Source organism: Sphaerodactylus townsendi, linkage group LG06 (assembly GCF_021028975.2).
Source record: "Sphaerodactylus townsendi isolate TG3544 linkage group LG06, MPM_Stown_v2.3, whole genome shotgun sequence".
Classification (NCBI taxonomy): domain Eukaryota; kingdom Metazoa; phylum Chordata; class Lepidosauria; order Squamata; family Sphaerodactylidae; genus Sphaerodactylus; species Sphaerodactylus townsendi.
The window spans coordinates 110255323-110270584 of record NC_059430.1 but is presented as its reverse complement, the minus strand read 5'-3'; the positions used below and the strand labels follow the sequence as shown (position 1 = coordinate 110270584).

The following is a 15262-nucleotide window of genomic DNA, read 5'->3' as shown; positions in this document are numbered from 1 at the left end:
GGGAATCAAACCTGGTTCCTCCAGATTAGATACACGATCTCTTAATCTCCTACGCCACTGGAGGAGTGGGGAATCAAACGTAATTCTCCAGATTAGAGTCTACCTGGGCTATACCATGCTGGCTTTAAGCACCTTTATTGCCTTGGGAACAATATATACAGGGGCACTATTATTAAAAATGTTTTGCCTTTTTTTTAGATAAAAGATGAGTGAGCAAGGTATTAAATTTCTCACCTGTGTTCATATGCCATTCTTACAAGTTCCATGTGAAATCCTCTCTAGTGTAATATACAAATCAAAGGGATTTCTTAAAAAAAATATAGGATGATGCAGATAAATCCATCAAAACTTGGATGCTCTGCATTAGGGAAATATTCTGCTGTGTTTTTTTTTTAACAGATAGCATTTCTTGCAAAGCCTGAAAGCATCAATTCTGCCAAGAAGAAGCAGCTTTTCTCTTATTTCCTGATGTTAAGAGCATTTACATTTGGGCACCAAAGGAATGAAAATACAGGTATGAGGCTGCACAAAGCAAAGAGCCAGCGAGGTGTAGTGATGAAGAGCAGGTAGACTCTAATCTGGAAAACTGGGTTTGATTCCCCACTCCTCCACATGAGCAGAGGAGTCTTATCTGGTGAACCGGATTTGTTTCTCTGCTCCTACACATGAAGCCTGCTGGGTGACCTTTGGCTAGTCACAATTCTCTCAGAACTCTCTCAGCACACCTACCTCACAAGATGTCTGTGTGGGCAGAAGAAAGAAAGGCGTTCGCAGCAAGCCCCTTTGAGTTTCCTCACAGGAGAGAAAGGGAGGGAATAAATCCAAACTCTTGTTCTTCTCTTCTGTAGGCCAGATAGATTCTGCTTGTGAAGAAACTGCCCCTGGGAATGAATGGCAAACTACGGCAACAGAGAACAGCCTCACCCACTGACTTCGTATTGAGCAAGGTTGAACGTACTGCACTAAAATATGGAATTAATCAATTAGCTTGAGTGACAATGTCAATGAGACCTAGAAGTTAATGTTAGATTTAAAAAAAAAAATTATGTAACCTTTCTTGGGAATTCTAATAATAAAGTAATCTTGAGCTTCATACAAAGAACAGCCTTCCGGAGCTCAGCGCTCACTTACTTTCCGCTTCTCATTTCTAAAAAGATGTATTTTTGTTACTTCCAAGCGCCTGGAGGAGTCACACACGGATACAAGAAATAGCTTTCTACTGAGTCAGACCCCTGGTGTATCAAAGTCAGTATTGTCTACTCAGGGAGCCGCTGTCCAGAGTCTCAAATCACCGACTACCTGATCCTTGTAACTGGCAATGCTGGGATTTGAACGAGAGACCTAGATGCTGGGATTTGAACGAGAGACCTACTAGAACCAGGGGGCATTCATTGAAAATGCTGGGGGGAAGAATTAGGACTAATAAAAGGAAACACTTCTTCACACAATGTGTGATTGGTGTTTGGAATATGCTGCCACAGGAGGTGGTGATGGCCACTAACCCATATAGCTTTAAAAAGGGCTTGGACAGATTTATGGAGGAGAAGTCGATCTATGGCTACCAATCTTGATCCTCCTGGATCTCAGATTGCAAATGCCTTAGCAGACCAGGTGCTTGGGAGCAGCAGCAGCAGAAGGCCATTGCTTTCACATCCTGCATGTGAGCTCCCAAAGGCACCTGGGGGGCCACTGCGAGTAGCAGAATGCTGGACTAGATGGACTCTGGTCTGATCCAGCAGGCTAGTTCTTATGTTCTTATGCTTTGCCATCAAGCCAGATGAAACCACCTCTTACAGGACCCAGCGTGGTGTAGTGGTTAAGAGCCGGTGTATTCTAAGCTGGAGAACCGGGTTTGATTCCCCACTCCTCCACCTGAGTGGCGGAGACTTATCTGGTGAACCAAATGTGTTTCTGCACTCCTACATTACTGCCGGGTAATCTTGGGCTAGTCACAGTTCTTTGGAACTTTCTCAGCCCCACCTACCTCACAATCCACGCCCCCTTTCATCCACCATTGTGGTGGATTCCTCAGGTGGTTACCATTAGAGTGGATACTTTAATGGGCGGCTGCCATGCCATTCAGGTAGGTGGGGGGATTCTCGGGTGGGGGGGGTTCTCAGCTGGGGAGATTCTCGGCTGCACAGTTGTGAACCATGCTGCCTCCTGCCTCCTGTGATCCCAGCGATCTCTGCTGGCTCCTGCAGCCGTTGTGCAAACAGAGGCACAGGCAACAGAAACAGGTTCCATGAACCCAAGTTGCCTATGTGGAATCAGCCAGTGTCTGCACTCTCCTTTACCTCTTGCTGCCCCTGTTCCCCTGCCACGCACACATCAAAGCACAGGGGAAGCTGCAATCTTGCTGGGACATCCTCCCTCTCCCAAGCATGACCTTGATACCATCCCTTTATGTTCACTTTCTCTATAAAGTCATACTGCAGTGCTTCAGATAGAGGAGAAATGAATCCTCTTGAAATGATTCAGAAGGAGGGAAGGCAGACTTTAGTTTTGCACTCTCTCCCCGCCCTTAGTGGTTCCGACTTGAAGAAACAAACACTGTTTCCACATGGGTTTTTTTTCCAGCACAGAAAGCCAGAAGTCCCTGAGCTAATGTGAAATGTGCATGTGACGTTGCGTTCATTCCAGGCAAATCTTCTGGCATACCCCTTGAAGCCAGATTAAAAGTCAACCTGCTTTAACCCAGTTCAAACTAGATTAATAGTTCCGTTGCAGAGTGGTTGTGGGAAGGTATGCCTGTATGGACTGGCCCCTTCTTTGGATGTCCAGCCCGAAGCAGAGATTCTGCAGAGCAGAAGAAATGTTTTACATTCCTAGATAGTTGTATCTGGCCTTTGACAGGCCGATACGTGAAGCTTTCCAGCCCTGTTTTCTATGCAGTTTAATCATTATGGGGAAGTAGATTAACGAGTAAATGCTGATAGCTGTTTCCATCAACTCCTGGTGTGTGGGGGGAGTGGAAGAGGACTTCTGGGACAATCACACAGCAATTTGTGTGCTGGCAGGGACCTCTTCACTGGCAAACTGGGCCAGGTACACACAGGGGCCTTGCCAAAGTGAAGTGGAAAAGCTGGACAATGATGTAAGGTGCTTTGTGTTCCCATGTGTAGTGGTTAAGAGCAGGTGGATTCTAATCTGGAGAACCAGGTTTGATTCCCCACTCCTCCACCTGAGAGGCAGAGGCTTATCTGGTGAACCAGATGTGTTTCGGCATGCCTATATTCCTGCTGAGTGATCTTGGGCTATTCACAGTTCTTTGGAACTCTCTCAGCCCCACTACCTCACCAGGTGTCTGTTGTAGGGAGAGGAAGGAAAGGAGCTTTTAAGCCACCTTGAGTCTCCTCACAGGATAGAAAGGTTGGGTATAAATCCAAACCCCTCCTCTTTTTCTTCTTTGGGGAGAAGGAGGGGAGCAAATGATGTAAATAAATAATTGTAAGCTGCCTTGAATAAGATTCTGATGAAGTAGCACAGACCTTTATTTACTTTATTTACTTTGTCTATATCCAGCCTTTATCCCCAGCGAGGATCCAAAGCAGCTTACCATCCTCTGTTTTATCATCACAACAACCCTGCGAGTTTGAGAATATGTAACTGGCTGCAGGTCACCAAACAAGCTTCCATGACAGAGTGGGAATTCAAACCTGGGTTTCCCAGATCCTAATCTGACTCTTTAACTGCTACACGATACTGTCTTTCTCTAAAAAATCTTAAATAAGTATTGAGGTAAGCGTTGTGTATACTGAAGTTGGCTGTGGTTCTCCAGAGTCTAGGCAGAACTCCTTCCCTTTATATGTGTCCTGACTCTTGATTCTTTTAATGGAGATGCCAGAGATCAAACCTTCTGCCTGCAAGATGAGCTGCACCCAGGTAACTAAAAGAGTCCGGCTCCTGCATAGAACAGACAGCTTAAATTCCAGACTTTTTCACATAGCTTGAATTTAATCCAGTTTTCACATAGTTTGAATTCTGCCAGAAGCCTTTCCCACAAGTAGGACCAAAGTAGTTTGTTGCAGTGGACCGTACAAGGCAATCAGGAGCTGCGTTTCCTGTTGGACACTTCCGTTTCCTGTAAGGCAGTCTGGGAAGGCAGTGGAGTTGGCCTCCTTCATCTCAAGGGATAAGATTTGTGTGCCTAAACGCTGCTAGGTCGAATGCGACATTGAGTCAGGTTGTAATGAAAAGCAGAGATCAGGGAGGATCCCATGCCACCTTGCAGGGAAAACGTCAGCTCTAGAATTAAAGGCTTATCTTCGGAACAAAGAGTGGTGATGATTTATAACTTCTGAGCAGTTATCGCTATGGGAAGTGGTCCAGCGTTAAGGTCTCCCATTCACGCTTCATTGAAAGAATATGTGCACAAGAGCACCAATTGAAACACCCCTCCAGTGCTTTTAAATGGGCCTGTGCAGGAGGCCTTCTTGCTGCTCTGTCCCCCGACTGGTAGAAAGTTCCCCTGCGTAAATACCGCTGAATCCTGATTGAATGGGAGCTGTGCAAGAGCACTGACTCGGAAGCAGCTCATCTGAATGCAAGGCCTTGTGAAAGAGCGTCAGGTTGCTGGTAGTTCCTGTTCTTTTTAAATGAAGGTTTTGCAGTAGAGGTTCCTGTCAGTTGGAGTCCAAGGATGGATTAGCGGCCCCCTGTCCATAAGACAGCTTGGCTTTCTCCAGTGTGGTGTAATGGTTGTAGTGTCAGCCTAGGATCTGGGAGATTGAAGTTTGAATCCCCAATCTGCCATGGAAGCTTGATGAGTGCTGTTGGACCGATCACATTCTGTCAGCCCGACCTACCTGATAGGGTTGTTTTGAGGATAAAATGGAGCCGAGGAGAAGGACTTAAGCTCCTTTGGGTCCTCTCACTGGGGAGAAAAGCGGTATGTAAGTGAAGTAAAGAAATCACTCTATTTTCCATAGCGGCACATGGGAACTGTGACCTGTTAGATTATTGTCAATGGATTAGTGAAAAATACTAATAAAATTGACATGACCGTCCTTCAGATGGCAGTTGCTGTAAAATTCAGGGTTTGGGGTTCTTGAGGGGCCCAAAGAATTGCCCCTTTAAGCAGCTAGCTGCCATCGCCGGAGGATCAGTCACAGATAAATAAGCTATTTATGTACTGTGGGAGGCTTTCACGGCCGGATTCCAGGCTGTGTGGCCGTCTACCAGACCGTCTACCAGACCACTGCCTCACAGCCCGGAAAACCAACAACAACCAAACTATTTATGCCTCAACTTTCCCCCCAGTAGGGACCCAGAGCACCTTCTTCTCCACTGTCTCCTCACAACATCCCTGTGAGGTAGGTCAGGCTTGCGCTGTGTGACTGGCCCAAAGTCACACACAGCAAACTTCCACAGCAGAGTGAAAATCCAAACCCGGTCTCCCAGATCCTCCTGATCCCTCAATGGGTGGCACAGTGTGAACTAGAGAGAATATTGTCCTGCAGTGGCTGCAAACCAGAAGCGAGGCTGCTGTGTAGGTTATTTGGTAAGGATCAGTGTGCAGTGGTCATGAATCCCATCAAAAGAAATGAGTTCTAAGAGTGCTCCCTGTCCCTTACGACCCCCTCGCCACATATACACACACATAGCAGATTGTTGTTAAAAAAAATGCCAGTGGGCTGGGACCACCCACATCCCAGCAGGAGACTAGACCGCTTTAATACCAGTTGATAAGGGAGGTCACATCTCAGATAGCAATTAAGGCCAAGTCCTTCTCAGCAGAGATCTGGGGGACAAGCAATTGCAAACTGAAAAGAAGGGGAGAAAACAAGCTTGAATGCACCAGGGGGGGGGGGGAGTTTAAAACACAGCCTTTTTTTGTTCAGTGGCACCTGGAGGACACAAAAGGCCGGCTTCAGGGGTGGTTCCATCGTCAGGCACGACTGCGGACGTACCTTACAAAAGGATTAGCGGAGTTTTCCCCAGACTTCTTTGAAATGTCATCTTAAAAAAAATAAAATTCCTTCCCTTTAATCTTCCTCCTGAAATTGTCATCGCCTAGCAGTCTGGCTCAGGCCCACACTTTTCATAAGTGAGTTTTTACATTTCATTTTTTCTCTGCGGGAGACTAATAATACCTTTAAAACCAAGAAAATGGCAAGGGAGGAGTTTCAGAATGCCGGCTTGGCAGGTGTTCCTTTGCCGGCAGCTCTGAGAGTCAAGAGCCATCCCAGCCACACACGCACTCACACCCCCTCCGCAAAATTGACACTTCCCTTTCCGGCAGTGTGAACTCTGCAGCAGCTGTGCAGCGCTTCCCCACTCCTGATAAACCAAGAATGTTGTACTTTTAAAATGTTTTATTATATAGCTGGAATAATTCCATCCATACATATACAATACTTTGTGTTATGTCCAAACCATCCTTTCCCCCCTTTTTATCCCCTCCCCCCCAAAAGTTGAATTCTTCTTCTTTTCTTAACTTAGCAGCAGCAGGTTCATTCTTTCCAGTCTCTTCACCCGTCTTCCTTCAGTGACTCCGACTTCTCTCATCCAGTCCTCATAGCCAGTCCATATCTTCATCCTATCAGTCTGTCTATCTTTCCATAATTGATTTCTAGACATTATTTCAAATATTTCTAACTGCACTTGTTTCCAAACGTATTCTAGCCATTTCTGTATTGTCCATATTTTCTTGTCTTTCCAGCCCAACGCTATAACTGCATGTACAGCTCTTATCATTATTTCATACATTATTGTTGTATTATTTCTACTCTACTATCCTCCAAAATACCCATGAACAATTAGTCTTTATTTAACGCTATTTTAACTTTCATAAATTTCTCTATATACCTCAATACCTGTTCCCAAAATTGCACTACCTCCTTACATTCCAACCACATATGCATGTAAATTGCATCTTTTCCCCCACAATGCCAGCATTTTGGACTGAATCCCCTTATCATATATGCCAATTGCTTTGGAGTACCAAGTTAGATATTTATTACAGCCTTTAGGCCAGCCAATAGTTTAAGATCAGAATACATGTGAATACATAGCATTCCATTTATACAAAAATATAATATAAATTGTAAAATCCATTATAAAATCTATTGATAAATAACATTAACTTCAGGCATTATTACAGTCCTCGTCACACAGTACAGCTCTTTGTCTTAATAAGGAGTACCAAGAATGTTGTAGGCAAGATATGCTCTTTAAAAAAAAAAATGCCACCCTAACCATGACCGTGAGGAGCATGGCAGCTTAATCAAAACATTTTTTTTAAAAGCAGCAGGCTTTGTTTACAAATATCTGTCTTGGTCATCCTTCTACAAAACGTCCTGCTGATTGTGCTCAACTGTTTGTTTCTGTGTGTGCATGCACAAACGCACATACTACCTTTCCCACTGTACAAGGCAAGCCTTTACAATAACGTTCAAAAGGTTTTGTGTAATTTCCGCTCATCCTTCCTCCAAACAACTCAGGGGTGCCAAAGGTGGATCTCCTTTCCTTATTGTATCCGAAGCTTTCTTAGGTTTGGGGAAAGCAGAACAATCAAGCGAAGATGGCTCCTGGCGGCGGAGAGTTCTTCCTTTCTTGAGAGACCACCTGTGCCATTTTTCTTTCTTTCAGCAGAAAATAGTTTTCCTTTGGAAAAATTGTCTTTGGTGCTTTGATCAGACTGGTGTGCGGGGTGTGTGTGTGTGTGTGTGTGTGTGTGTCACTAATGACTGTTCATTTGTTACACCAGATTCACGCTGTGTTGAATTTGTACAGACTTCATTGTAGTCCAGGGTCTGGATAAGGGCTTCAGCTTTAAACTGAAGTCTCTCTTTTCAGTGCTCAATACTCAGGCCAGGACAGGGGGCTTTACATTGACCAAGATACGTTTCTTTTAGAAGTTTACGAGGGAAATGCCCGTTATATTCTACATAAACTCTTTTTTACTAGCAAACACCAATCTGGAAATATTGCGTTCTGCTACCAAATAGCACTTGTGGGTTTTGTATTCCTTTACAGAGATGGGTTTTAATTTGTCACGTTGTATTTTAATATCTACTGTTTTGTATTTTATCTTCTGTTTCTTTTTGACATTGTCCAAGGCCCTTAGTCAGAGGGGTGTAATAATAAAAGGAAAGGGAGGGCAGGTGTGGGGAGGGGAGGGAGAGACAACTGTGAACCTGATTCAGCAGGACTCTTATGTAGGCTGGTGGGTGGAGCTTGGAAACCTGCACGCATCCATTCTACAGGTAGATCTTTCAGGTAGGATGCAATGCCCCAAGGAATGTGCACCATTTTTTCAGTATTTTCAGGTGCAGGTTTAAAAAACCCAGATTTTTTTTGGAAAAACTAAAAAAAAGTGGAACCCCATATCAATATGTTTTTGTTTCTCCTGATTTTTTCAGCTTTCCCAAAACGTTCAGGTCCTTTGAAACCTGATCCTCAAAAATTCCGAGCTGCAGAGTTGAGCCAAACCTGGCATTCATTATTCATGAAGCTTAGAGCCTCCTTCGTCGCCAAAGTCCAAGTGGATTTCAGAGGCAGTGGTGCTGAGCGAAATGCTGGGCCCAGCCAGGCCAAGCTAATCATTCGGCTCTCTGCTGCCTGCCACCTCTGAGCCCAGGTGGACTTCAGAGGTGCTGTTTAGCAAGTAAGTGAGAAAGAGAGGTGGGGGAGGAGGGCTCCCCCCCATTTTTTAATGGCAGTGGTGCCAAAACAGCCAAAAACAACTGGAAAAATTTGGCATTTTTCAGGATCCACTTTTCAGCTTCCTGAAATTACCACAATTTTTTCAACCTAAAATAAAGCCGAAAAAAGCAGAAACCACTTTTTTTCAGGTTTATTTTCAATTCAGCTTTGTTCGGATGCGCAGCCTTATTCACAACAGCACCAGGATCTTCACTGTGTGCCTACAGGTGATGTGTGGCAGCCATTTTGTGGCTGACTGTGCCTCCTGCATTCGCTGTTTTGTGGCAGCCATTTTGTGGCTATGCCCACCACAGTGTGTCCAGATTCCAAAACTGCCCACAGGCTCAATAAGATTGGGGACCCTAATCTAAATAAATAAATATAATCATCAGCTTTTTTTTTGTCTTGCACTAATTCTTTCTCTTCTCTTCCAACTGTTGAAAGATGGCCTGCGGATGACCCAAAGGCAGCAAGAGGCGGTGAAGCTTCAAGAGCCATGAAGAACGATAACCCTGCAAAGAAGTCAGGGGGACCTTCCCGATGGCACCGGCGCAGATTCAGGCGCAAGGTTCCCTCTGAGGTGACTGTAAAGGGACAACTGCGGATGCGCTCCCCATCGGGGGCCTTTGTGATGGTGGGCATCTCAGTAGTCCTTGTGGGCATGACCATAGCTGTGATCGGGTACTGGCCTCACCGTGGCCCACCCGGGACGCGATCTGGAAGTAGGCCGGGGAACTCCAGCACTGCAGACGATCTCAAGAAGGAAGTTAAAATCTCTCCCCATCCCCGCCTCTTCCTGTACAGCGAGAAGCTAAAGCTTATTGGGCCTGTTATTATGGGCATTGGTCTCTTCATCTTCATCTGTGCCAACACCATGCTGTATGAGAACAGGGATATGGAGACCCGTCTGTTGATGCAGAGGGAACTCTATTCCATGACCCTGGGTCTCCCTCAGGATACTAGCCCCGTTAGCAGTTACTTCCAGCAGAGGCTTACCCCATCCACCTTTGAGGCCGACACCAAGTGTGTGGAAAGCTGTTATGAAGTGGACCTCTCCTCAGATGGCTTCCAGTCCTGTCCCAGCCCGATGAAGAAGTGGGCTAACGCTTACAGATCCAGTAGACTTCAGACTACAGCTCAGTTTCTTCACCAAGTTTCACCTTCTGCCTCCCTTGTTAGCATCCGCTCAGACTCTGGTAACTCCGCACAAGGGAACCTCAGCCGGAACCCCAGCCTGTCCTTTGCTTGTGGAGGAGAGCCCGTCATCTCCTCAGCAGTCAACGCCCTGTCGCTGCCTCTCATTAAACTCAACAACTGTCTTCTTGAGAACCAGGGTGTCTCCCCCATCCAGGACTCAGAGGGCTATTCCATCCAGTTGCCAGAGGAGAGAGAGGAAGTGCTGAGGCTCTCGTGGACCGTCTTACCCGGTTGTGGCAGCGTTGCTTCCAGCAGAGACAACCTCCGTGGCAGCCATGTCATGATTGAGATGGATAACGGATCTCCCGCTGCCGACTCGTTTGAAAAACTCCTGCATGCTGAATGCACGAAGAGAAGATTCGGCTCAGACACTCAGATCCCTTTGCCAGGTCACTCCAGATCCCTGGATCTTGGCCAGCCAGGGGTGCGCTCAGTGGCCCCGGTCAAAGAGAGGAAACACAGGAGCTGGCCGAGGCTTGACCAGATTGGCTTAGTCAACTGTACGAAGCTGGGAAGCAGAGGCGAATCCTCTGACCGGCTTTTGGAAGCAGCCAGGGATTTTAGCAGGGGTGAGAGTGGACAGAATTTGCCGGAGGTTATAATGGAAGCAGGTTCCAAGGTCTGATTTTGCGGCAGGGGAATCATATTTGATGGTGATTTCTTCTATGTGGTCCGCTGGGTCATCTTGGGTATGGTTGAGAGGGGATGTAAGTGTGTGAGCGTGTATAAATATACATCTATTTTGAAACTGACTTAGCAGTGATGAATGCTCAGCCAGTTTGCAATGCCAAGCATAGACCAGCCAAGAAGACATGGGTCAGAGGCCACTTAACGGATCGATGTTTCTCCAGGGCCTGTTTTCTTCTTGCCTTATAAGAACCTCCTTCAACCTTTCTCCCTTTCTCTGCCTGTGAACATCCTTGGTAAAGAAATGGGAAAAAGTTCTACTTTTTTGAGCAGGGATATCGGTTGAGAACTGCTCATCAAGAGTTCAGTCCCCTCTGCAACCTCATTGATAGGGCTGCGACTGGGTAACTATTCCTGGGGACTGATGGATGAGTATCTTAATGAGTATCTTAATGAGTATCTAGTGCTTCCCAAGGTACCGAGAATGGATTTTTGAAAATTGTGAGATTATATATTTTGTAAATGGAGTCTTTCTAAACTTTTACAGTCAGTGTTTGTGGGTTTTCCCCCGCCATGTTGAGGAGCAAGATTTTTAAGAGGTTTTTTAAAAAGTGTATTCTTCTCAATCTGTTATCGGGGTTCGGAGAAAGTGGGATATTTTTAGGCAAAATCCTGAAAAGTGGTGAGTCTTCCATTCCAGGGCTTTTAGAGAATCACGAGGTATGTACAACCAAACAGGGATATTAAATGATACCCTCTCTGCTGCCAAGAACTTGAGTCACTTAACTGACTGTGTGGAATTTCCTTTTAATCTAAGCTCACCAGCTGGCTTCAGTGGGCATCGTCCTCTTCCTCCCCTGCCAAGAAAGGCTAAACAGTTTGGAGTTTTTAGTTCAGAAGAAGAAGAGTTGATTTTTATACCTTTGCAATCACCTTCCCCTCCCCACGACACCTTGTGAGGTTGGTGCGACTGAGAGAGTTCTCAAGCTGATAATTGGTTGGGGTGGGTTTTCCGGGCGGTGTGGCCATGGTCTGGTAGATCTTGTTCCTCACGTTTCGCCTGCACCTGTGGCTGGCATCTTCAGAGGTGTATCACAGAGAGAGGTCTGTTGCACATAAAAGGGAGAAAGCCTAGCAATTCAGACTAGGTTTCAGCTCTTGGGCATTCTCATCACCTATGCAATCCTTGCCCATAGAGGACATCTACCTCTGGAGTTTCCAATATGGTGCCCCCAACACCTTTTCTGGCACCTTCTGGCCAGGTTTTCCAAGCAAGACTTCTGATTGGCTGTGCACGTGCTTTTAAAAGTTGCTTTGACAGCAGCTTCTGGCCACAGCACAAGGATCTCCATTGTGTCACTGGAATTAAGCTGTGGCAATCATTTGGTGGCTTCCTGTAGCAGCCATTTTGTTGCTGTGCCCACCAGGCCATGTCAGAATTCAAGATGTGCCCACAGGCTCCAAAAGGTTGAGCATCTCTAATCTAGTTGGTGAAACTCTGTCCTGGATGGTCCAGGCTGGCCTGTTCTTGTTAGATCTTGGAAACTAAGCAGAGTTGGCCCTGGTTAGTTTTTGGATGGGAGACTCCCTAAGAAGTTGCTACAAAGAGGCAGACAATGGCAAACCGTCTCTGAACTTCTCTTGCCTTGAAAACCACACGGGGTTGCCAGAAGTTGGCTGAACCTTGATTTGAACCCGAAAGAGTTTGGAAACCAGAGAGGTTGATTATTCCCGTTAAACCCTGTGCAAAGTACAGCCTGTTATTTTATGAACTTCAGAGAAAGAAGAGGGATTTCAGTCAGAGAGTAGCCAGAGAGGCCATGGCAGTAACATTTATTTATTCAGTGGGGTTTTTTAATTCCACCTCTGCAGGGTCCTCCTCAAGGTGACTCACAACTGAAACAATAAGCTATGAAAACAAACCACTCAGAATATTTGAAGAAGCTACTTGGGAAGGGACTGTGACTCAGTGGCTGGGCCAAGGACATAGATAAGGGGGGGTTCTCAGGTTCAAAACACACACACCCCCATTGCATGTCCAAAGCTCCGCCCTCTGTTTGTGGAGTTGTTTTGTATTTTTAGTGTTTTTCAGTTTTTGGCCTGCAAGGGGCTCAGTTTTTAGGCTAGCAGCACTAAACTTTCAGGGAGTGTTTGGGAGACTCTCCTGATGATACCACCCTGGTTTGGTGAGGTTTGGTTCAGGGGGTCCAAAGTTATGGACTCCCAAAAGGGGTGCCCCATCCCCCATTGTTTCCAATGGGAGCTAATCGAAGATAGGGGCTACACCTTTGAGGGTCCATAACTTTGGATCTCTTGGACTAAACCTCACCAAACCTCGGTGATGTCATTAGGAGAGTCTCTTACTGATACCACCCAGATTGGTGAAGTTCGGTCCAGGGGGTCCAAAGCTACGGACTCCCAAAGGGGGTGCCCCCATCCCCATTGTTTCCAATGGAAGCAAATAGAAGATGGGGGCTACATCCTTGAGGGTTCATAACTTTGGACCCCCTGAACCAAACTTCACCTAACCTGGGAGATATCATCAGGAGAGTCTCCTAAAGATACTCTGAAATTTTGGTGCTGCTATCTTAACAATTGCACCCCAAAATCTCCTGGACAGCAGGCACCCCCCAAATTTCCCCAGATTCTCCTTTTAAATCCACCCCCTTCAGCATGGATTTAAAGGGAGAATGTGAGGTCCCCAGTTTAAACATTGAAAGTGATGCTGTTTCAGGCTGGGAGATAATCCACCCCAAAACAGCATCACTTTCAATGTTGTTTTAACTGGGGACCCCAGATTCTCCCTTTAAGGTGGATTTAAAAAGAGAATTTGGGCTCTCTAGTTTAAACACCATTGAAAGTTGTGCTGTTTGGAGGTGGATTCCAGCATCACAGCAGCCACCCATTGGGGGAGCACAAAACTCAGATTTTACACCAGGCTCCATTTTCCCTAGCTACGCCTGTCCAGAGGGGAAGGCAGAAGGGGGTGCCAGCTGCCAGCTGGGAGCCCAGCTGGTGGGGGGCGGGGGAGGGCAGGGCAGGGGAGTCTGCTGTCCCCAGCCTCGGGGAGCTGCTTTTACAAGCACTGGGGTGGGGGTGGGGCTTGGGGAGGCATGGCCATGCCCCGGGATGGGTGGGGGCATGGCCCTGCCTCTGAACCCCCCCATAAAAAATCTATACCTACATCCCTTGGCTGGGCATCTGCTTGGCGTGCAGAATGTCCCGAATTCAACCCTTGGCATCTTCAGTTAAAGGATTTGGTAGCAGGTAATGGGAAACCCCTAAGCCCAAGACCCTGGGGAGCTGCTACCAGTCTGAGTAGACAATGCCAGCCTTGATGGACAGATGAGTTAATTCAGTATAAGGCAGTTTCAGGTGTTCATTTATAACCCACCCAATTGTCCCTCCAAGGCTTCTGTAGCAGTGTTCAGAAGTTTGCTGTCTGCACGGAACTATGCTGCAGCAAGAACGCCTCCTTCTGGACTGCTGCCTAACCTGCCTTGCACCAATATGGTGCCTCTGTGACCATGTGGCTTAGAGGGAACGATGATCCCAACCTTCCTCCAAGTAGCTCAAGTCAGTGACATCATGATACTTTCCTTCTCACAACAACCCTGTGGAATAGGTTACATTGAGTTGGTTCCTAGCTATGCAGTGAGTATGTGCAGATTTGCCTCTCCTAGGCATCGTTCTAATCGCTATGATGCACTGCCATTCTTGTTTGGTGGCTGAAATGAGATTCAAGGCAAGGCTCACCTATATGATGGCCCATTCTGTTGCTGCTCTTGTGGGTCAGCCCATTCATACCCCACTGAGATGGTGCTCCTTCCAAGTGCCAAGTCACATGTTCCTAAGTCCTGATGTTCTTCCAATAGATTGTGTTGATCCAACGTTCTTTGGGAGGTTCGTACTCAGCACCACATAAGGGCCCAAGTTGGATTTGGGGAGAGGGAACTTAAGCCTTCCCCGTGTACTGTTTTCTCCACTAGAAATGATCCAGGGAGCCACTATTTGGCTGTCTGGGGACACTTGGATATCTTTCATCATCAAAAGTTTGATGTTAGGTAGATAGTGCAGAGCTGAAGCCCTCCCCGCTTGACTACTGTGAATGTAATCTGAATTGGTCCCCCTCCCAAAAAATGTTGGATCGACACAATCTATTGGAAGAACATCAGGACTTAGGAACATGTGACTTGGCACTTGGAAGGAGCACCATCTCAGTGGGGTATGAATGGGCTGACCCACAAGAGCAGCAACAGAATGGGCCATCATATAGGTGAGCCTTGCCTTGAATCTCATTTCAGCCACCAAACAAGAATGGCAGTGCATCATAGCGGTTAGAACGATGCCTAGGAGAGGCAAATCTGCACATACTCACTGCATAGCTAGGAACCAACTCAATGTAACCTATTCCACAGGGTTGTTGTGAGAAGGAAAGTATCATGATGTCACTGACTTGAGCTACTTGGAGGAAGGTTGGGATCATCGTTCTCTCTAAGCCACATGGTCACAGAGGCACCATATTGGTGCAAGGCAGGTTAGGCAGCAGTCCAGAAGGAGGCGTTCTTGCTGCAGCATAGTTCCGTGCAGACAGCAAACTTCTGAACACTGCTACAGAAGCCTTGGAGGGACAATTGGGTGGGTCCCCTGCACATTTTGGAATTAAGTTCAGAGTATGGATACAACTCCTTTGACCTGGATGGCTTGAACTAGTCCAGGGGTCTGCAACCTGCAGCTCTCCAGATGTTCATGGACTACAATTCCCATCAGCCCCTGCCAGCAGAGAATT

The 15262-nt window shown here is 46.5% G+C and overlaps 1 protein-coding gene across 5 annotated transcripts in view; it reads left to right on the top strand.

The window, feature by feature from the left end:
• Positions 1 to 11242, top strand: part of TMEM200B (transmembrane protein 200B) — a 35003-nt gene extending 23761 nt beyond the window's left edge. The window contains exons 1-4 of one of the 5 annotated variants that reach the window (XM_048502048.1): positions 421 to 514; positions 849 to 947; positions 8367 to 8611; positions 9094 to 11242. In XM_048502048.1, the coding sequence (XP_048358005.1) occupies positions 9146 to 10471 (1326 nt within the window). In that variant the 5' untranslated portion in view covers positions 421 to 514; positions 849 to 947; positions 8367 to 8611; positions 9094 to 9145 and the 3' untranslated portion in view covers positions 10472 to 11242. Of the gene's footprint in view, positions 1 to 420; positions 515 to 848; positions 1103 to 8366; positions 8612 to 9093 lie in introns of those variants that run through there. The other 4 variants (XM_048502047.1, XM_048502046.1, XR_007244904.1 and 1 more) reach the window with 4 other exon arrangements.
• The last annotated feature ends 4020 nt before the right edge of the window (positions 11243 to 15262 follow it).